This window comes from Megascapheus bottae, chromosome 2, assembly GCF_031878675.1.
Source record: "Megascapheus bottae isolate mThoBot1 chromosome 2, mThoBot2.hap1, whole genome shotgun sequence".
Taxonomy (NCBI): domain Eukaryota; kingdom Metazoa; phylum Chordata; class Mammalia; order Rodentia; family Geomyidae; genus Megascapheus; species Megascapheus bottae.
Genome location: NC_143510.1, coordinates 19,297,354 through 19,321,690, shown reverse-complemented (window position 1 = coordinate 19,321,690; position 24,337 = coordinate 19,297,354). Strand labels below are relative to the sequence as shown.

Genomic DNA, 24,337 nt, shown 5'->3' with positions numbered 1-24,337 from the left:
GTTATCATTAGGATTCTATAAGAACATAAACTGCTAAAGGATCAAAGTACTCTATGAACATAAGTATACAAGTAAAAAGTATTTTGAATAAAATAATCTGTATTCTTCACCAAAAAAAAAAAGTTCCTACGACCAGCAACAATCTTATATGTGACACAATCTTTACAAGGGAAAGGGATGTCATGTCTTCATTTCATTTTGTGAGCCTTATTCTTATCAAGCAAAATACTTTGGCATCTTAAGTATCCTCTATTCTATGAAGTTTTAAAGGAATTTGAAATCTGAAGTTGAGCAAAAACTATTTTTTTTACCTATACCTTCCACCACCTCCAAATACCGAAAAGTAGAATTCATAGGAGAATGAAAAATTCATGAAAGGAAAATCGTAGATTTAAAATAAATGTCGTTTCTAAATTGTATTTCAGTGTCGGGGTTATAGTTACATTCATCAGGTAGTGGGTACATTACTTCTTTAGCATTGATACTTCTTCCCACATTTTTCTATCACTTTTCCTTTCCCCACCCCCTTCCAATCATGTTGTTTTTCCTCTTCCCTATTTCAAACAAGCAATATACCAGGTACCGAAGTCAGCTACAGTAACAATGTGACATAAACAATAAGGGGGGGAAAAGAGAAAAGAAGTAACTTCACATAGTACATTAAGAACAATCACAAAGACAAACCTCTTGTTTCCATATCCTGGAGTTCATTTCACTTAGCCTCATCCTGTATATATGTACATAGCTTTTGAGGAAATCTAGGAACATCCTAGACATGGAGTAATTATTACAAATAAGAGAAACCATGGAGCCTATGTTTATTATGTCCAACTGTATTCACCTGAATATCTTCCTAAACCCTCTCTCCCTCTCCCTGTCCCTCCCCCTCTCCCTCCCCCCTGCCCCTCTCTCTCTCTCTCTCTCTCTCTCTCTCTCTCTCTCTCTCTCTCTCTCTCTCTCTCTTTCTCTCTCTCTCTCTCTCTCTCACACACACACACACACACACACACACACACACACACACACACACACACACACAGTTTTCCAGAATTTAGGAAGAGCTTCATCCAATTGAAAACTGGCTTCAGGGAGGCCTGGTTCATATTGTAGAGCACCAGCCAATAAGCACAAGAGGCCCTAAGAGCCAGCATATAATTTATTCCTAGATTTTTTTTTAGTAGGTTGGGCTTGCCATGTATCTATGTAACAGTTAAGGAAAAGAGACTTCTGAATCATTTTTGCAAAAGTTGTGTATTTTTAAAATCTTAATCTTTCTAATACATAGTATAGTAAGTTCTGTTTCTATAATTAAAGAATGATTCCATTAAGGGAGATTCATGCATTTAATCACTAATTTGAGGAAAATGGGTTTTAGGTTTTTTTAAGTGTGATCTATACTGTTGCTTCATTTTTTTAAAAAAAATCAATATTCTATTACATAATATGCACAATTTAAATACTCTAAAGAATATGTTGCAACAAAGGCCTCATATCTAAAATATATCAACAGCTCAAAAAATTGAATCACCCAAAACTAATCTCCAAAGTAACAAGCATCCCATTAAAAGATGGGCCAAAGACTTAAAGAGAGTCTTCTCTGAAGAAGAAACAAAAGTGCCTATAGACACATCTCTGGTCATAAAAGAAATGCAAATCAAAACAACTCTCTTAAGATTCCACCTCACTCTAGTTAGAATGGCCAGGATCAAAAAATCTAATAACAACAGATGCTAGAGGGGATGCAGCCAGGAGGGATCACTACTACACTGTTGGTGGGAGTGCAAACTCGTTCAACTACTATGGAAAGCAGTATGGCAGTTCCTCAAAAGACTAAACATAGAACTCCCCTATGACCCAGCAATTCCACTACTAGGCATTTACCCAATTGTCCAGAAACAAGGACATACTAAATCCACTAGCACAACGATGTTCATTGCAGCACTATTTACCATAGCAAAGATATGGAAAGATATGGAACCAACCCAGATGACCCTCAGTTGATGAGTGGATCAACAAGATGTGGTATTCATACACAATGGAATTCTAAGCTGCTGTCAGAAAGAATGACATAGCCCCATTTGTAAGGAAATGGAAAGACTTAGAAAAAAATCATATTAAGTGAAGTAAGCCAGACTCAAAGGAACGTAGGCCCAATAGTCTCCCTCATTTGTCATAATCAGTAAAAACCTTGGGCTCTCCTAGCAGAGATTTACAATAGAACAAAATCTAGAGACATTAGGCCAAATAGTATGACACTAAATGTAAGGATCTCCAGGATAAGGAAACAAAAGCTATATAATGAGTGACTGTTGTCCTTAATTTACTATGTTATCGCTCATCTTTTTTGCCATCCCTTGGTTATCTCATATTGTTACAATGTTTCACCTTGTTATCTGATATATTTTATATATACTTAATTGGTTTTTTGAAATCGGTTAGGGAAGGGGGGAAATCAAGATAAGCAGGGGGAGGGTGGGAGGTAAATGAGGACCATGTCATAAGAAAGGGTATCAATGTTTGTGAAGTTATGCACCTTCTATCTGGTGAATATAATGTAACTCTTCTATTAATCACAATATAAAATTATAAAAAAAAGAATATATTGCAAGTATAACCAAGCTAATATAATAGTTGGTTAATTATTAAACCTAGTATATTCAATGCCTTTGTGAAAAAATCTGGTGTTTTATTATTGCTTCTCAATTTTCTTTACAGGACAAAGTTCTAAAAACATCAGTTCATCTCCAAGCATTGAGAGTTTACCTGGGGGAAAAGAATTCACTGGCTCACCACCTGCATCTGCTACCAAAAAAGATTCCTTTTTTAGCAACATCTCTCGTTCCCGCTCACACAGCAAAACTATGGGAAGAAAAGAATCTGTAAGTATTTAAGATAGTTTTTATCCTTTAATGTAGCACTAGTGAGCTACATTTATAAGAGCTTTCCTAAGTGCCTGGCTTTAAAATACTCTCAACTCTTCTATGAACTAAAACAGTATTTTAGTAGAAGTATTTTATCATAATGAAAGTAATATGTTAGTAAATAATCTGTAAAATGCAAAAGCAGAAGCAGTTTCAAGTAAGCTGAATTTCTCAAATACCCCCTCCTTTTTTTTTAATCTAGATATGATTTTGTCTAAATCTATCATGCTCAGGGCCCAATTCCCACCACCACTCACTACATGTCTGGCTCTTAGGAAGCAGGTACCGAGATGGAGTCCAAAAAGTGTGTTGGGGACTAGCACCATGGAAAGAAAAGAGGAGGAGGCAGGACTGTGAAGAGAGATGGCATTAGACCATAATGCAGGCCTCACAACCTCACAAACTAATTTGTTATTTTTCCTAAAAAATTTAGGAACTATTGTACCAGTGAAGGGATTATGATTTGAAATAAAACAGGTTTTGACTATTTCTTCAAAATTGAATATACTTTTAAATATATTAAATATATTTTTAAGCTATAAAAATTATGTTTTCACTGTTGCTATATAAAATTCTTTGTATACATTTCAAGCCAACTTAACATCATTTTCTAACTATTTCAATATGAAGTTTATACATTTTGCTATTATCTTCTATTTCAATTTTATCTTCAACTCTTCCACTGTTTTACAATACTCTATTGTCTTTCTTTTTTTTTTTTTTGGTCAGTCGTGGGGCTTGAACTCTAAGCCTGCCCCTGTCCTTGAGCTCTTTAGTTCAAGGCTACCGCCCTACCCCTTTAGCCTATGCCCCACTTCCAATTTTCTAATTGTTACTTGGAGATAAGGATCTCATGATCTTTAGTGCCTGGGCTGGCTTTGAACTGCAGTCCTCAGATCCCAGCCTCCTGAGTAGCTAGGATTATAGGCATGAGCCACTGCGTCCAGCACTACATTGCATTTCAAACAGAAATTCTTTCATTCTCTTAAAGTTCAAAATATGAATAAGAGTTATAAAAACATCAGATAAAATAAGAAATAATAATGAATATTATTCAAAATATTTTCCAGGCTTTTTAATTTTAATGTCAAGGTGATTATACAGAGGGGTTACATAAGGTAGTGAATACATTTCTTGTCAAACATTGGGGCTTTTTTGCACTGAAAAAAAAAATGCATGGACTGTCCAACGTTTTGGGATTTTTTTGTTTTTTAAGTAAATCACAGATCACTGAAAAATTTAACCATTTTGGCAACAAATTATCTTAGGGACATATACTTTAATAATGCTATAACACTTTTATTTAGCTTTTATAAATGTATTTTCCAACCAATAAATTGTTTTTAAACCAAAAATGCAAGACATCTATGAAAGCAGAATCACATGAAGTACTAATTTTGACTAGAATGGTTTTTTTGTAGTATTGTGCCCTTTGGGGTGAAAAACTCATTCCATTACACCGTGCTGCCTTCTATCATTTGGCTTCATCTCCATCATCTCTGGAAAGACACAAAAATGCCAGATTGTACACATGCTCAACATTGCCTTGGAGGCACAGACAATGGTGTGAGGAAAATTCAAGTGAAGCAATTAGATATATTTACAATGCCTGACTAGATATTGCCATGGGGTTGAGTCATGCTAAGTTAAATGTGCCATTGATAACATTTACTTCCTTCTGATGACCTTTCTATAAACTTGATGTTTATGTATTTTTTCAGTGCCACATTACCTTGAGGACAGTTATTTGTGCCCTAAAGTGCACATGTGCACAGTAGAAAAGAAAATGGAACTGTGGATTGTCTTGTGCAGATAGAAGCTAGTCAGAGGACAGATTCTAGAGCCTATGATGTCTCCTTATTTCCCCCACAATGGCATGAGCACCCTCTCCTATGCAACATCTTCCTGATTTCAAATCCCATGTACTATTAAAACACCTGCATTAACTTTCCTGGGATATTATGTTTTTAATCTACAATGTTTTTGTTCCTGGAAAGGAATTCTAGGCCTCTTGAAGGAATAGGGAGATGGTAGGAAGATTGTTTTCACTTTTTCCCTGAAACCTACAGCAAACATAACTTTTTAGATTACACTCTTATGTGAGCTAAACTTCTATATTCAAAGGTTCATTCCAAAGGTTGGGCACATTTACCAGAACTGCTGGTAGCTTTTTACTTTCTAACTTCTCAAAGAAGCCCATGTGTAGCCCATGTATTTATATGGTAGGCTTAAGTAAATACCGGGAGTGTCACATACAAAGCCTGGGAGAAAAGGGCAGGTGAACACCAAAACCCACCCAGGCTGTATTCATTAAGCAGCATATGTAGGTCTTGCTCTAGGGCTGCCTTGAGGAAGAGCACTTCCTTCTCTGGGTAATGGAAATACCCATTACACAAGTCTTGCATTGAAGGGGGTGACTTTTCCTAGTTTAAGTTGTCAAAGTTGTTAGTGAACAGCTAACTGCAGGAAAATTTAGGATCTATCTTCTAATGTTAATAATAAAATTAAAACCTTGGATGGAACTAAGAAAATGTTAAAAACAAAATTCATTAGAACACAGGAATAATAGTGAGAATAGTGACTTTGACTTAAGAAATCCTCAATCATGCTTTATTATTCCTCTTTACAAGCATATCTGTCAGTATAAATTCATTTGATTAATGTTATCACAGTTGTATTTGATTAGACTAATGGATTGACTCACATAAGCTTGACCCCTTGGTAATATGGAACAATTGCTTATGACATACAGTTGCTCATGAATAATGTCTCAGGTAACTTAAAAAAAAATCTAAGCTCTTCTAGGCTTTCAGTCATATGGACATTACCATATGACTGAAAGATTTTAAATGCCTTCAATATAGATCACAATGAAATAATCTGATTCCTAAAACATCCATAATAACTTCCCTCAGGATATTTACCAGTTCTTACATAGTGTTTTTATGTTTAGCTCTTATTGATAGCATTATCATCTCCAATCTACATACCACTTTCCAAGCATTTTTGTAACTATGATCAATAGACAGGAATAACTATTAACAACTCCAAATACAATATTTGTATTAAGTCAAAAACAGGTTTGACTTATAATAAACCGTAGAAAGTTATAGTATTCATTTGTAAACAAGAGAGCAAAGAATAAAGAAAGTTGTAAAAACTGCCTTTTTTTTTTTCTTGCCAGTCATGGAACTTGAACTGAGGGCCTGGGTACACTGTCCCTGAGCTTCTTTTGAAGTTCAAGGCTAGCGTTCTACCAAATGAGCCACAGCACCACTTCTGGTTTTCTTCACTTTTTGTAATACTGAGGAATCAAACCCAGGGCTTCATGCATGCTAAGCAAGCAACCTACCAGTAATCCACATTTCCAGCCCAAAGAATCTGCTTTTCTTGAAAAGCAGTTGTGAAAGTAGAAGCTTCCTTGTCTTCTCTCCCCGCCCAATCTACACCATTCATTTATTGACCACAGATTAAACTGGTTCCTAGACCTGTGCTCCTACTCCCCTTTTTTGTTTGTTCATTCACCCTGGGTATTTATATTTTTTGTTCTCTTTCTTACTTGGCTTCTTTGGGTAAACTCACATGCAGGTCATACCTTCTCCTTGTAGCTCAAAGGGCCTTACATATCAGCATTAGCATCACCACTAAGATTATCACTTCGACCTGTTGGCCTATATCCAGTTTTTATTCCTAAAGACCATCTCAAAGAGAAGATAGTTTGTCACATTTACTCGAATCCTTCCATATGTTCCTTGGGATATCTAAAGGGTTTCCTAAACAAGTAAGGACCTTATAAATTATCATGGGCTCTAATATATGTACACCAGCTATCACAAAGCCCTAAACATGAAGGATAATTCGTACGAAAACAATACTCAAATAGTAAACAGTGAGAAACACTGAGCAATTACATAAAAATGTTCTCAGTGTGGAAGCTAGGCATTAAACCCAGTTTCAATTTAAAGGATATGTGTATACTCGATGTACAACTCTTAATCGCAGCATATTCCACAAAATACAAAAAAAGTACTTTTGAAAAATAAAATTGAAGAAATAAAAATGAAAAAAACCATCATTTGTATGAAGCTAACACTTATAGAAAACTTAAATTCAAGTCTAGATTTCAATAAAAAGAAAACTTTAATATCCATTGTTGAAGCTACTAATACCTTTTTTTTTTTTTTTTGCCAGTCTTGGGCTTGAGCTCGGGGCTGAGCACTGTCCTTGGACTTTCTCAAGGCTAGAGCTCTACCACTTGAGCCTCAGCACCATTTCTGGTTTTTTTCTATGTGTGTGGTACCGAGGAATCGAACCTGGGTCTTCGTGCATGCTAGGCAAGAACGCTACCACTAGGCCAAACTCCCGGCGAGCTACTAATATCTTATTTTTTGTAGCTCATGTTGTCCCAAACTTGAGCTCCATCTGCCTCCACCATTCATGTGTTAAGATCGCCCTCTTCCACACCCAGCCTTGAACATTTTTGATGAAAATCTTCAGAATTAGGTTTAATGTGAGGATTGTACCTCACTGTGGAGGGCTTAACTAGTATTACAAGGCTACCCTGGGTGTGATTCCCAGCACTGAAAAAGAAATAGGGGATGAGCATTCAAGGTTAGACAGATGGTCAAGAAAATAGACACACTTAATATTTGACCCAGGAATTAAGATTCAAATTCACGAGCTGTTCTAGTGTGAAAATATTCAAATGCTGAACCTTGCATTTTACTCAAGAGATTATTCCTATTTAGGATGCTTTTAAGCTACATGTAATAGAAATTTTGATTCAAGCAGATTCTGATAACAAATAAGTCCACTATACTATATAGCAATACAGGCAACAGAAATGCCAAATGATAATCTCAATTGTGAGGCCTGGTCATTGGCAATTATTTAGTTTCCCAGGTATAGCTGTTTTAGAATGACTAATTTAGAAACTCATGAGTTACTTCCAAGGACTCGAGTTCTTGTTCTCAGCCTGCTGAGAATAGTTCTTCCACACTTTAAAAGCAGAATAAATAACACTGTCCAAAAACCAACATCCAGAGGAGAAAAGCCATATATTTTGGGGCCATCCTTTTATTTTTTATTTTTTTATTTTTTTCTTTTATTGTTTTTACAGTCTTGGGGCCTGAATTCAGAACGTAGGCACTGTCCCTAGGCCTCTTTGCGTTCCCACTTAAGCCACAGCATCACTTGTGGCTTTTTCTTAGTAGTTTACATGAGATTTAAGTCTCTTGCACTTTCCTGCTTGTGCTGGTTTTGAACTGAAATCCTCTAATCTCAGCCTCTTGAGTAGCTAGGATTACAGGTATGAGCCCCAGTGCCTGACATCCTTTGTGGATTCTTAAAACATGAAGAAATCTCTCTTGAAATATATAATAAGCTTTTGACTAATGACCAATAGGCTAGTCTCTTAGAAAGACTGATGGAAGAAGCTATATTGCCTGTGCTACAAAATCAAAAATCAAGTGGCAGAGAACATAGGAGAGCTGGGCAGCATGTAGAATATCTTAAACAGGCCAAGCAGAATATTTCTTAAAACAATATTGGCAGCAAAAATTGGCTCCACTTTAGCATATTAAAATAACCTTAGATGGGCCGGGAGTTTGGCCTAGTGATAGAGTGCTTGCTTAGCATGCATAAAGACCCGGGTTCAATTCCTGGTACCACATACATAGAAAAAAGCTGGAAGTGGTGCTGAGGCTCAAGTGGTAGAGCTCTTGCCTTGAGAAAGTCCAAGGACAGGGCTCATACCCTGAGCTCAAGCCCAGGACTGGCAAAAAATAAAAATAAATAAAAAAAAACAAAATAACCTTAGAACACTCCATAGGTTTTGCCTTAATCTGCTTAAGATCTTGTAAGAACGGGTGGCACAATCAAATGATTCAATAAGCCTGTGCTTATTGAAGCTTAAGAATATTTAGATGTGGGTTCTGGCCAGTGAGAGTATGTACAGTCAAAGTAAGTTTCTACATGCCAAACCTCTAACCATATAGCTGATACTCCCCTCTGGCAGTTATTTCTTCCATCTCCAAGTTAGTACTCCAGCTATATTCCAGTGCAGCCTTTTTTTTTTTAAGGGACTGGCAATCAGATATACATTGAGGTTTTGAGATAAGGAGGGTTTTTTTGGGTATCATCAGATCTCTACTATCTCAAGAGCCCAGAGTAAGATGCCTCCTATCTTTTTGTGCCTTCCCCTTCTCCTGGGGCCTGAGGAAAGGAATGGCCCACCCAGAGTCTAACCATGTGTACCAACATTATGATAAAGACTATGGCCTTTGTGTCCCATTGTGTCCCATGGGTTCACTTGATGCCACATGACTTGATCCCACCAAATTCACTTCTGTGTATCCCATTGTGCTTTCCGAAAGACTGTGACATAACTTCCCCTGGGCCCAGGTGTGTATGTGGGTATTCCATTCCTCCTTCTATGTAATTAAAGCGTAATATTTGCTTATGATCCTTTTTTTCCTCAAACTCTGCCCCCAATCTGAGGATCCTACTCTCCTGCACCAGTGAGTATAAGAAATATGACTCATGATACTTGGGTGTGGGTTTTTTTTTCCAAACTAAGGATAATAGTTAACTGAGTTCCCTACACCTGAAGATAATATGCAAAGTGTGGGGTCTCCTTAGGATGAGAATGGAGTACAGGGCCTCCATCATAAAAGGATACTTGGAATAAGTTTTGTGTATGGTGAGGGTCTAATCTAAAAACAATAACAGAATTACCATTTGTAAAATGCTTTTTAGCATGCCATAGTTTATCTGAAAAATCTCATGTAATTTAAGCTTTCAACAATCCTGATATAGAAAGTATAGGTTACAGAAATAAGTGGCAGGACCAGTATGTGTTGATTTCTAGGGTTGTGATTCTTATTCCAGCTTGTTCTTCACTAAGCTGTGCTATTTTATACACCTATACCATTTAATTCATGCTCCCTGAAGAGTCCTTTTTGCTCCCCTTCTGTTTTCAATGATGGTGTCTTCCTCTGCTCTTACCATATGTTTCTCTGGCTTGGATTTCCTTCACGCCGTGTGTGTTTTGCCCTTGTGTAGACCACAGCTTCCTCAGAACATGCGTGGTCTTCCTACTTCTCAAGACTTTCCATTTCCTTTACTTCCCACTTCTTGTTCACCCATCTGCTCAAGCAAGACTGGGTGTCTTTCCTGTCTTCTGGTTGCTATACTTAGCCTGCAATCAGTGCCATTCTTCTTGTCTGTTTCTCCTGTGATCTGAGGGTACTGACTTACAAGCTGAACAGAGCTCTACACCACATTGCCCTTCCTGCCTCACTTTACTCCCAAAATGCCATTATAATCTATAAGTAGTGTAAAGGTCAAACCCTGACACCCAAACATAGATACCTGAAGTGAGAATGAAATGAAAGACTTTCTGCCTGAACTCAGTTCTGGCTGTTCCTTTGTCCATGCACCACACTTGGCTTCCTCCACTCCCTGTTTAATGGCCCCTAAAATGTCCCTCCTTACCATTTCTTCCAATCCACTGTTGTTTCAACACTTCTCAGAACTTTGACCATTTCCATCTATCTTCTCAGCTTCACAAATGCCCACTCACCCCTCTTTCCCAGAAAACTCTTAAATCCTTTTTTCATTTTAGAGATAGAGAATGCTATCCTGCAAACGTAGTGGTTAGAGGCCTGGGTCTCATTTATTCTAGTATTTCTCACAGATCTACCACACTGCAAATTAATATTTTTGTTGAAGACACTGACAATTAAGTGAATAGTTCACTATAAAAACTTGCCCTCGGGGCCAGGAGTTTTGCCTACTGGTAGAGAGCTTGCATAGCACGTACAAAGACCTGGGTTCAATTTCTCGGTACCACATACATAGAAAAGCCAGAAGTGGTGCTATGGCTTGAGTGGTAGAGCCCTATCCTTTAGGAAAGCCCAAGGACAGTGTTCAAGCCCTGAGTTCAGGCCCCAGGACTGACCAAAAAAAAAAAAAGGCTTGTGCTATTTTTTAGGTGAGAAATAGTGGAAACTTTATCAGAATTGACAATGCTAGTCTTGTCAGTCACCAAAGAACTTTTAATGGTGACATTCCAGGGAGGAGTTATCCAACAGAACAACTGCTTAGCCTGTGGGTACTGAGTTTGTGATGTCCCAAAAAAGATTAGGACAAATCAAGGTAGAAACCACTTAAGTTTATAAGGCAAAGCAGGGTAGTAGGTGACCAGCAAAGCAGGGTAGTAAGTGACCAGTCATATGTGTGGACGCATCTGATAACAGGTACAATGAGTACTACAGCATCACAGGTATTTATGATGAAAAAGTACAGGTTGGGGCTTGGCTCAAATTTACCTTAGTATAAATATGTCCCTTTGACCTAACACCAGGTACATTCTGCCATTCTTAATATTACATTGTTTTATCAATTGGGCCCTATTCACTGTAATTGAGTCACTGATATTTGGACATCTTATCATCAAAGGATTGACACTTCAAAACAAGTATCCATCCTTGAAATAAATTTTTTTCTTTGCACACTTAAAGAATACATTCTGGGGAAAATGACTTTTTTTTTAAGATTTCCTTTTGCCCAGTGTGATGGCTCATGCCTGTAATCCATGCTACTCAGGAGGCTGAGATCTGAGGATCAAGGTTCAAAGCTAGCCCAGGAACTAAAGTGAGACTCTTATCTCCAATTAACCACTAGAAACAGGAGGTGACACTATGAGTAAAGGGGTGGAGCTGAAGAGCTCAGGGACAGCGCCCAGGCCCAGAATTCAAGTCCCTTGACAAAAAAAAAAAAAAAAAAAATCCTCTCTCAGCCACAGAATAGCTAGGCCAATGGACAAGATCAGGAATTTTTCTAATGTTACAGCTTATAAGAGTATAAGACTATATAAAGCTTAAAGCAAAAGATGCAGGGGAGGAGTCTGTGCTTTTAATCAAACTATTCATTAATACAGTACTTGTGATATTTCTGCCTGCCTCATTTTCCTTGATCAGCTTGCCTCAGAAAGACATAGAAGCATTTAGTAAAATATATAAAATATGTCGATATTACAGACATTTTAATTGGAATATTTGAGAAATGTAATGGCTCAGCTGTTTTGGCTAGAAATGGTAGTACTTAAGGCTACTTTGTGAGCCTCTTGTCTTAAAAACAAAAATTGGAGGGGGAACAATTGAGACACACTGTACCAATAACCTCACTATGGAATTGAAAACTTTTTATACACCTACTTAATAAAGGCAAAACAAGCAAATGGCTTTGTAAGGTGGCACAAAGCCATAATCCTAGCCACTTGGGAGGCAGAAGTAGGGGATAGTGATTTCGAACCCAACTCAGGAATAAGTAAAATAACACATCAACAAGACCAATGGCTTAAGTACACCGACTCTTATCCCTTGCCACAAGGGGGGTCATACATAGGAAGAGTGCAGCCTAGGTTTGTTTGGGCATAAAGTGAGACTGGACTTCACAAATAACCAGTGCCAAAAGAACCAGAGGCATGGCTCAAGTCATAGAGCATTTGCCTAGCAAGTGCAAGGTCTTGACTTCAATCTCTAGTAACTGTTTGCTAGATTTTTTTCCCACTGAATAATGAGAAGAAATAGCTTCTATAATTTCCTTTTCAAAAGGCAAAGTTTAAAAAGTGAAGATATCTTTATTCAGCCTAGTCCAGAATTCGGCCTAAGAGTCCAGAATTGCCTTCATTTCTGATTATCAAAGCCAAAAAAATGATAGAGGGTCATTAAATAAGTGACTAAGAAATAAACTTGTCCAAGATTATGTACCTAGTAACTAGCAAAAATGGTATTTGAACCCAGATGTCACTACCAGAAATGCTATCACACCCTGCCACAACCTCTTCCAATAGTAAGAGACAATATATGTAGGGAAAACTGTCTTGTTTACATATAAAGGAGTATAATTAGAGTAACTATACTAACCAATATTCACACAAGCTCAGGGTAGATGATCTTTTTTTGTTGGAAAGCACATTTAATAAAAACACATGACTATAGCTTTCCATGTGTAAAGTATTCAATTGGGAGTACAGCATGAACAAACTAAGGCATAAATGTAAAACTTGCTTCTGCCATCACAGAATCTTGATTTTTGGCTTTATCTACAACCACATAATAAAGAATATGTGACAGGACACCCTTCTGCCTCCAAGTGATTGCTTTTCTATTTGTAAAGTCTGAATGACTAGTGGAGGGTTTCGGGATGTTCCTAGGTTAAGCATCCTCTAGAGGGATGATGTACTGGTTGTCACATTTCCAAATGGAAAAGGTTCTTGGCCCCCTCCAACCAGAGGAGCAGGTGTATAAGATTTTTCTGAAGATGAATATTTAAGTGACAACTGTTCTCTTTTTCTATAGTGAACTTTCTACAGTGTTTATATGAAGATTCAATTTGCATTGAGATTCCCTTGGGTTTTAGGCTTGTTAAATGCTCTTTAGTTGTACCTCTAGAATCCTAAGCAAAAAGTTACCTCTCCAGTGTTTAACAGGATGCTTCAGCTAGAGCAGGAGTGCTAGATGAATACAACCCACTCCAGCTGGTCAGTATTGCAAGCTTAGCAGGCCAAACTTGCCTTCCTAAATGTGTCCTCTTAACTTCCCTCCCAACTCAGAAAAGAATAAATCCCTTCAGGCAGGAATGACTGCTGGAGATTAAATCTCTCAAAGTCTTCTGTATTTCAAAAGAAGTGGTTGCTTATCCAAAGTAAATGAATGCTTACACCAAACAGATATTTTTAAAACTAAGAAGCACTGCTTTCCTAGTTCACTTTGCCCAATCTAAGCTGTCAGCAGCCCAGTCAGTAGCCACAAAGAGAAACACAAGCCACAGCTGGACCCTCTTTTCTTAAAACAGTACCAAACCGTAGCGTCAATTAGGTTCTGGATTCAGGCTAGGTTTGTATCTCTAACAAAGGGAAGGGGGGAAAAACCTATTCAGTAGAGAGAGCAAGAATTGGGCTGAACTGCCAGAGGGATGCCTCTAATTTCATTATGAGAATTTTGTACATTTTTACCTCTTAAGTAAGTTAACCTTCTTATTCTATCACTTTGTAAAGTTCCTGAGAACAAAGCCACTGACTACCTTCTCCAGAATATCGAATTTCAGGCAAGTTAGGAGAGACTGTCTAGAGTTATGTGACTTATCCATGGAGGACCAGAAAGAGAAAGAACTTCATTTTCCCATGTCTTGTGCCAACTTAGTTGTTACTCCACTCTGCTGTTTTAGCTCTCAGCTGCTACATAAATAGCACTCCAAAATTCAGTAGTATAAACAGCACCTTGTTCCTTGTAGGTCTGTGGTTGTGAGTCAGGAAGTTTAGACAGGACTGGCTGATTCTACCTTTCGCTCGTTCCTTGACTTGTCAGGATGCAACTGAACTGAACTAGGCTAGTGAAAACTTTATTCATGTGCCTACATCCTTTAGTGCTTTTACTATGCCCTTTTTCTGTCTTCTGCAGCATTCTAGCTGAAGTACTTTACAGTACCATAGGTATCTTCTAGTAGGAAAAGAAATTCAAAATATTTGCAGTGATCCCCAAATTGGTCCAGTGTAACCTTGCTGCCTTTGATGCTGCAGCCCTCTCGCTGTTAATCGAGTAACCAGCACCTCCAAGGAGAAAGGAAATGACAGTGGCAGCTCTGGAAACTAACCTTAGCCTACTTTCTTTTAGCCCCATAAATTCCTGATATAGTAGGGGAATTCAAGAATGTGCAAAAAAGAAAGGTGAAACAGTCAGAAAATTCTGAATTCCCATTCCTTTTGGCTTTAAGATCCACTGTTGTTAGGAAGAGTGTAGTCTGTTCATTTGCCTGTATTCAAGGGTGGTAGGAGAAGGTGCTACATGTTGTAGGGTATATAAATAAAAGGCATGGTAAGTGTTTGTATAGTCCTGCAGTGGAAGTTTTACAAAAGTTGTTTTAAAGCTACTGTTATCTCCTTTTTGTGTCAAGCCTTTCAATGCATTTTCCTAAGAGCTAGTTTTTCTGGCAGCTATGACGTGTATTGTTAAAATGAAATACACTGACAAGGAACCTCTTCAACTGTTAATTTCCATATTCAAGACAAATTGTACATTCTATTAAAAATGCCTCAGTGGTTTCCTTCCCTTATTGTTTATGACAGGATTTTTACATGAAAGGACAAGTATCTAAGACTGGAAAATCGTTTTTCTAGCATACTCCAGCCTTGGCAGTATCTTTTTTTTTTTATTCCAGATGACTGGGCTTAAAATACCCCCCAAAATATGAGGATGATTCTCTTTCTCTAAAGAAAAATTCCCATAATTTCTAAATTTCCTTGGGAAATTTTTTCCCATTTTTTCATTGTATTTTTTATTATCGAGGTAATGTATAGAGGAGTTACAGTTACATTCCCCAGAGAGTAGGTGCATTACTTCTCACACTGATACCCCTACTTATGATTTTGTCTCCATTTCCCCCACCAACTCCCAATTACCTTGTTTTCCCTCTTCCCTTTCCTATATACAATATACCAAGTAACAAAGTCAGATACAGTAACAATATGAGATTAACTAAAGGGCAACAAAGGAGAAGAGAAATAACAGTACATTAAGAACAACAATTGTTCAAGATAAACCTCTTGTTTGATCATGGAAATGGCAATCTTGCCAAGGGCTATCTACAAATTCAATGCAATACCCATCAATATCCCAATGTCATTCTTTAAAGAAATAGAAGAGGCAATCCAAAATTTCATATGGAATAATAAAAGACCCCATATAGCAAAAACACTTCTTAGCAGAAAGAACAGCGCTGGAGGAATTTCAATTCCAAACTTTAGACTCTATTACAGAGCTATAATTCTCAAAACAGCTTGGTACTGGCACAAGAACAGGCCTGAAGACCAATGGAATAGAACTGAGGACCCAGATATTAACCCACAGACCTATGGCCACCTAATCTTTGACAAGGGAGCCAAAAAAATAGAATGGAAGAAAGACAGCCTCTTCAACAAGTGGTGCTGGCAGAACTGGTTAAGCACCTGCAGAAAACTAAAGTTGGGGGGCCGGAAGTTTGGCCTAGTGGTAGAGTGCTTGCCTAGCATGCATGAAGACCCAGGTTCGATTCCTCGGTACCACATACATAGAAGAAAGCTAGAAGTGGTGCTGAGGCTCAAGTGGAAGAGTTCTAGCCTTGAGAAAGTCCAAGGACAGTGCTCAGGCCCTGAGCTCAAGCCCAGGACTGGCAAAAAAAAAAAAAAGAAAAGAAAAGAAAAAAAAAGAAGACTAAAGTTGGATCCTTCTATGTTACCCTGTACCAGGATTAACTCCAAAAGGATCAAAGACCTCGAGGTAAAAGCAAACACACTAAAAACTTTACAAGAAGGAATAGGAGATACAGTAGGCCTCCCTGGCACAGGTCGAAACTTTCTTAATAAGGACCAAGAAACACAACAAGTCAGAGAAAGTCTGGATAAGTGGGACTGCATTAAACTGCAGAGCTTCTATATAGCAAAGGACATAGCTAGCAAATTAACTAGAAAGCCTACAGAGTGGGAGAAGATCTTCACTAACCATACAAAGGACAAAGGCCTCATATCTAAAATATATCAACAGTTCAAAAATTTGAATCACTCCAAAACTAATCTCCAAAGAAACAACCATCCCATTAAAATGTGGGCCAAAGACTTAAAGAGAGTCTTCTCTGAAGAAAGAAATAAGAATGGCCTATGGACACATGAAGAAATGCTCAACATCTCTGGCCATAAAAGAAATGCAAATCAAAACAACTCTAAGATTCCACCTCACTCCAGTTAGAATGGCCAGGATCAAGAAATCTAGTAACAACAGATGCTTGAGGGGATGCAGCAAGGAGGGATCACTACTACACTGTTGATGGCAGTGCAATCTTGTTCAACCACTATGGAAAGCAGTATGGCAGTATGACTAAACATAGAGCACCCCTATGACCCAGCAATTACACTACTTGGCATTTACCCAATCAACCAGAAACAAGAACATACTAAATCCACTAACACAATGATGTTCATTGCAGCACTATTTACCATAGCAAAGATATGGAACCAATCCAGATGCTCCTCAGTTGATGAGTGGAATTCTATGCTGCTGTCAGAAAGAACGATGTAGCCCCATTTGTAAGGAAATGGAAAGACTTAGAAAAAATCATATTAAGTGAAGTAAGCCAGACTCAAAGGAACTTAGGCTCAATGGTTTCCCTCATTTGTCATAATGAGTAGAAACCTTGGGCTCTCCTAGCAGAGATTTACAGTAGAACAAAACCTAGATATATAAGGCCATATAGTATGACACTATATGGAAACAAAAGCTATATAATGAGTGATTGTTGTCCTTAATGTACTATGTTATCTCTCTTTTGCTGTCCCTTGGTTATCTCATATTGTTACAGTATTTCATCTTGTTATCTGATATATTGGATATATGCATATTTTGTTATTTTAAATAGGATAGGGAAGGGGGGGGGAAATAAGATGAGGGATGGGAGGAGGGGGAGGGAAATGGGGACCAAGATGTGAGAAAGGATGTCAATGTATGTGAAGTAATGTACCCTCTATCTGGTGAATATAATGTAATCCTTCTGTTAATTATAATAAAAATATATGGGAAAAAAGCTCTTGTTTGATTTTATCCTTTTGTTATAGTTTTTGCTATGTTTAACAAACATGTATTCAAGAAGGGAATCTATATATAGTCACTGCTAGATAATTCTTAACCAGAGTACTTCCTAGAAACAAAATGCTCTAATGTCATAAAAAGGGAGGAAATATAACAACAGCTACTTGCAGGCTGTGGAGGCAAAACTTTTCTAAATGTTTTGGGAAATCTCGTATTTTGAAAGATTACCATTTTCTCATAATTAGAATATTATGAGATTTGATTTACATAGAGATTTTGGGTTTCACAAGTAAATGTAAGGACAGATAATATACAGTATCAGCTGCCTGGAAAATATGATCCAATGAAATTAATTTATCTTCATGGTGTGCATTGTTCAATCTTTACCGAAGATATGTATGTACTTTTATGCAAGATTGTACATTTACACATGACACACAGCTCAAATTCATTTAGGAATATTTAAAGATCTTTTCATCTCCATTTTTGTTAGTGATTGCAGTGGTGGGCTTACTTTTGTTTATTTACTGTTTTCTTACTTGGTGTTTGAAAAGACAAACAGCTAGGCACTACTAATTGCCACCTATAATCATAGGTATTCAGGATACTGGGAGATGAAAAGTTCACAGTTTGAAGCCTGCTTGGGAAGAAAAGTTATCAAGACTCTTAACTCCAGTTAACTAGCAAAAAATCGGGCTGAAATAATGGCTTAAATGATAAAAACAAATGCAGTAAGCATGAAAGGCTCAAAGTTCAACCCTGGTTCAAAAAAATAGATCACATTGAGAGCTTTGGGGATTTTATTTCTTTAATTCATGATTTTTTTTTCCTTTTCATCTTAGGAAGAAGAATTAGAAACCCAAATTTCCTTTCTTCAAGGGCAGCTGAATGATTTGGATGCCATGTGCAAATACTGCGCAAAGGTGATGGACACACACCTCGGTGAGTAAACTGCGTAGGTTCTGGGAATAATGATAATAATGATAATAAGAGTAACAACAGCCAGTAGCATAACTGTGTGCTAGTTCTTGCTGTAAACTAAGATAAATCATCTCATTTAATCCCTACAACAGCCTTCTAGTAGAAGCACCACTGATTATACAGATGAGGAAACTGAAGCTCCAATAGCTAAGAACATATTCTGTCTAGTAAGTGGAGTAGAAATTCAAAATCAGGTATCTGCTTGATTTTGTATCTAGTTGCTTCATTACTCTTTGAATATTTTCTGTACCTCAAACCAAAGTGAAAGGTTGAGCTTTCAAAATCAGCTGGCTGCAGTGCCATGGTAACCTCTCTGCAGTCACTAATAGTTATTCTTTTGGTGATGCTGTTTTTACAATCTTAAATGTAGGTTTCTAAGCCACCTGCTCTAGTTACAGGCCCATCTCCTCTGTCTGTGCTCTTAACATACTAGTTTTTAATGTGAGTGAGACATGTCATACTGCAGATTCTTCAGGCACTATTCTACATCTGTGAAACTTCCATGCTTCATATTAGAAATGACTTGTACCATCTCATGTTTCTATTACAGCAGTCTGTTCAACTTACAATAGCTTTTGTCATACACAACATTTATTTACTTTTAACACACTTGCAGACATCCATTTTTTGCCCACTCTATGTATCTAGCCTCTTTAATTTGTGAACAAATTAGGAAAATAATACATATGCTACTCTGTGAGGATGGATAAGTAATAGCACTAGGTATTATAGGAGTTCAGAATTCATCTCACCTTTGAGGAGAAACCAAAGAAAATCCACCAAGCTCCTTTCTTACTTGGTATAGGGTCCCTTGACGAGACCCATCTCTGGGGACTTGCTGGAGATGAACTTTTGACCCTCAGTCCCCATCAAGCAATCTGTCTTCCTGTTAGAGTCCATTGTAAGTGGCCAACATGACTAACTTTTGAGTATAACCTAAACCATACTAACTTCAAGCAAGAAACAGCATTCTCTTAATCATGTGTGCAGATGCTTATCTAAATGGTTGGCTGGCATACAGGGTCTTACTAATATCTAGCTAGGCCCCTCCTTTCTGCTTTCACAATCTCAGCCCCTCTTTCAAGGAAAAAGGTCAGAGAAGAAAACAAGACAGACCCTGGTAGATCATCATCAGGGTGGGTGATCTCATAATTCAGTCAAATTCATTCTGCCCCTTTCAGGTTGTCGACATGCTGCTTCATGAGCATTAATTTTAAAAGTCATGCAGTACAAGGCTTATTTAAATTTTACTTTCTCTAATATGACTACAAGAGATAGTTTATGTATGTATATGAATAATTATACATACAGCCAGGTGTTTGGCCTAGTGGTAGAATGCTTGCTTAGCATGCACAAAGTTACTCAGGTTCTATGTACTATATACATAGAAAAGGCGTGGTATAGTTCTAGTTTCTCTAGTAGAGAAAGCCCAAGGAACAGTGCTCAGGCCCTGAGTTCAAGCCCCAGGACTGGCAAAAAAAAATTATACATACATACACACTTGTACATTACGTACACATTGTGTGTGTGCTATGATTACTGGGGCTTGAGTCCAGGGCATGGATTCTAGCTCAAGGCTAGCACTCTGCAACTAGACTGACTGCTCTATTTCCAGCTTTTTGGTGGTTAATTGGAGATAGGAGTCTCGTTGCCTAGGCTGACTTCAAACTGTAATCCTCACGTCTCAGCCTCCTGAGAGGCTAGGATTGTAGGTATAGACCAACCTCCACCCATACTCTATGTGGACTAAGTATTTAAGTACAATTTTAATTTAAAAGTATGTGTCTCTGTGTATTTCTTGCCTTCTAGCTACTACTAAAGGATCAGTCGCCTTTGTATTACTTGATTTGGGTTTTGACCAGAGTAGGAAAGAAAAAAAGAAAAAAAAAATTTACTGGCACTTTAGAAAATCCTTTTAGGAAATTTCCAAGCCATTTGATATCCACAGCAGCTTTTGAAGCAGCTTTATTTTTAAGCCTTAGAATTTTCAAGCAGCTTTTGGTCTTTCAGTTATCACTCAAAGAACATTTTCTCATTGGGGAGGGGAAAAAAACTTTAATTAAAATGGTTAAAAAACAAAAAGCCCATACCAGCTATGAATTTCCAACTAAATGCAAAACTAGATTTGTTTTTGTGCATATATTTCATTTTCAGCCAGTCTCTGCATATAACTGCTGATTTCTTTTTCTATATAAAAGTATGGCTAAATTTAAAATGGAGTCTATGGATGCTCCAATCCCTAACTCAAAGACCCAAAGATGCATTTCAGTTCCTGAGAAAAGTGACCATTGTTATTTAATGATGTCCCTGTGTGATAAGCAATACTAAGTCTAAAGATTTTTAGAAAACACAAAAATTAATTCAGATGTTCTTGATTCCCTTTAGTTTTTTTTTCCCAAGTACTTTCCAAATTTTCAGATTAAAACAGAACAAAATTAGAATGACTAAACTATCCATTAGTACAAGACTGAGTACATTATAGTAATTCAATATTTTAAAATTTTTAAACCTTTTGTTGATGCAAGGAGCTATTTTTGAATTGTTTTCTTGGGGGTTTTTTTGGGGGGGTTGTGGGTTTAGGGTTGTTTTTGTTTTTTGTTTTAAGAAAGCCAAAAAAGCAGAGGGAGGAATGGTATTACCTAATGTGAAAATGACTGTTAACAGCAGTTGCTAAGTAAAAGGAAGATTATAGGACTTTCCAAGGATCCTACTATACTTGGAAAATGTATGACATTCAAAGAAAATCTGTGGCAAGCTTAAGTGGATGTAACTAGCTACAAGAGGTCTGCTCTGTGTAGACAGCAGACAAGGATTAGTTAACATTAGTGAAGTGGTATCTCAGCAGAGACAACAACATGGGGAGATCAAAGAGCCATAGGACTGAATCCAGATTTTATCACTTAACACTGAGTTAAGTGTCTGTCCTCATGTGAATGGAGATAAGAATATTCTTTTTGCAAGTTTGTTGCCAAAATATATATATTCAAGCCTAGCACCAAAGGGACCAGAAATCATCTTATTTCCTGAAACCCTTAACTGTCTTCTCTGGGAAGAACCTGAACTCATCTAGCCTTTGTTCATGGCTCTGAGTTGTACAGACTCTTACCAAATCATGTAAGGAAGATGCTGGCATTTTGAGCTGTTGGCACTAAGAATGACAGTCACCACTTGGCTTATCAGAACTTTGTGACAGGAGGACTTCTGAGCCTCTGGCACACTGAGGCCACAGGACCCCAGTGTGGCTATAACAGCAGTCTCAGAATCTTATTCTATGAGTTATTTCTCTAAATTCTACTAATTTTAATCATTTTCTCTGTTTGCATCTACAGCAATCCTTATCACCCTATATTTTCATCACACACGCAATAAACCTATCTTAAAATGTGAAGCACTATTCAAAACTTTTTATAGCTGATAGAACAAATAGAGAGAAAAGCCTCTCAGAGGAAAATTACATAACATTGTTCAAATGTCCTTTAATAATATGGGTAATAAAATTGACATGCTAGCAGGTAAGCAGTAATTGCTCTTGGGTCTGGAACCAAGTACTGAGAGGGTATTTATTTTGTTAAAACTGAAAAAATCTATTTTTAATATAATTAAAATATTGGAAATGAAAAAATTCAGGTAAGAATTTATACTAGTTGTTTTATTAAATTTAAACTTTTTGTCCCTTTAGAAAACTTCTCTGTTCATTTTTCTGTTCCTATAAGCTACTCCCTTTTGTCATCCTAACAAGCTGAGTTGAAAGCCATGGACAATATTAACCTCTGTGACAGAACTACTGCTATTTTTAGACTTGCCATACTCCACACATAATTACACGTGGGTAGCAGCTGAGCCAAGCTGCCAACAGTGTGTAGTGGGTGCATAAGCCACTCACCCTGCTGGGCTCTGAATTGAAGTATTTTGGTTGTTTGGTTTCCTGCAGCTTGCCTTTTCACAGGGGGGTTTGCACATACTATAGTGCATCAGTGGAAATCAGGTTCTTGTGTTTTTGCTGAGAGAACTGTGGCTCATAGAATCTTGAAGTATTAGAAATATAAACACCCTGGTAGCCATTTCAGCAGCTCTGACTTTCACAGATGAGGAAACCAAGGCACAGGAAAGCCAAAAAAACACAGCAAGCCAGCTAGCAACAAGAGACTAACCCAAGCCAGCCCTGGGAGTCTTTCACAGATGCTTCTTGTAAGGCTATACTTAGTAACTATATTTCAGCTCTTCTGTTGTTGATTACATATATCATTACTGATTTAACACATATCATAATATTTATGAAAGACTTAGTTGAAAAGGGCTAGTTTGCAAATCTGTTTATGTGCCTCTATAAGAAGTTTAAATCTGATATCCAATATCTTACAAAAACAATTGTCAGTGGATGTCTTTGGGAATATTCATAAAGGCAGTTAACAGATATCTGACAAAATGAGAAGAAAATATGATCACCATACATCTCTTTTTCTATTATACTGTGCTAAGGACTAGTTATTTTAATAATTTTCAACACTGTATTTAATTGTGGGTAGCAGAGTACTGACTATAAAAGAAGGCACATTGTCACATGAGAAGGATCCTGATTTAATAGGTCTGATATATAAGACCTGAAATTCTACATCTCTAATAGGCTCACAGGTGACATGATATCACTGACCCAGGACATACATTAACTAGTGAAAAAAAAGCTTAAAATTGTTTAGGCACAACCAATGAATGTATTTGTAACTGTTCATATACTCATCCCTATGCTTTTGAAACATGTGCATATACATCTGTGGGCAAAAACTCCCAAACTCCTCTAGTTTCCTGGTAGATACAGTCCTATGAGATTAAGAAGTTCTTTTTCCTTCTCTCTAAACTTGTTCTGCTTTTGCCAGTCTTTTCCTCCGAGGATGTTTTGTTCCTTTTCAGTAAGTCTTAGAAACAACTGGGTAGCATCTTCTTTGGAACAACTCTATACCTATTCAGGTACCAGAGAAGAAAAAAACATCCTAAGCAATAGTAATTGCAAGGCAGTACGCTAGGAATAGGAAGACCTGCCTCAGCTAAGCCCTTCAACAACTCTCCAAAACTAATTATCCTCATTTTATTGATGGGAGATGAGAGTATGGTGAATGATACCGTAACCACAGCCCATATATAGTCTTAAAAGCCCCAGTCTGTACTTTGGAAAAGTGTCTAGTAGAAATTATTATACAATTTTTTTTCATATAGGTGACTTCCTGACCTCAGTTTAAGTTCCACTCAGAATAAAGTCAGTCAATTCCAAGGTGTTTTCTTCTTTTCCTATGGCCCATCACTCCATCAGTGTTTTTGTGGGAGAGCTGGGGAGCCTAAAAGATTGGAAATCTAATCCACTAGAACCACTTTGCTGAGCCTCACTCCTTTCCCTGTAGTAGGATGTTTCATTCTTGTCAAGATAGTGGTTGCAACAGTCAATGAGGCATGTGGCCTTTTAAGAATGAGAAACAGTAAAGGTCAGAAACTTCCACAGTGGACTGGGTACCATGCTGGACTGTCTCATTCTCTCTTAACTATGTCTGCAACCTGCAGGAAAAAGAAAGCTCAATTCCTTCCCCGGTTCCAATTCAAGGGTTGAAGCGGATGTACGCTTTACTCTCTCAACTTTCTACTACCCACAAAATACTTTTTTTTTAAGTGCTGGTCCTAGACCTTGAACATTCTACCATGGCTCCACCTCCATCATTTTGGTGATAAATTGGAGATAAGAATCCCATGGATTTCCCTGGCAAGGCTGGCTTTAAACCATGATCCTCACATCTTAACCTTCTTATTAGCTGTGATTATAGGTATGAG

The 24,337-nt window shown here is 37.5% G+C and overlaps 1 protein-coding gene across 12 annotated transcripts in view; it reads left to right on the top strand.

Moving 5' to 3' along the window:
- Tbc1d5 (TBC1 domain family member 5) overlaps positions 1–24,337 on the top strand; it is a 429,644-nt gene that overhangs the window by 393,701 nt on the left and 11,606 nt on the right. For all 12 annotated transcript variants that reach the window (XM_090321955.1, XM_090321903.1, XM_090321894.1 and 9 more), the window contains 2 exons: positions 2,716–2,879; positions 18,385–18,484. In XM_090321955.1, the coding sequence (XP_090178081.1) occupies positions 2,716–2,879; positions 18,385–18,484 (264 nt within the window). The remainder of the gene's footprint in view (positions 1–2,715; positions 2,880–18,384; positions 18,485–24,337) is intronic.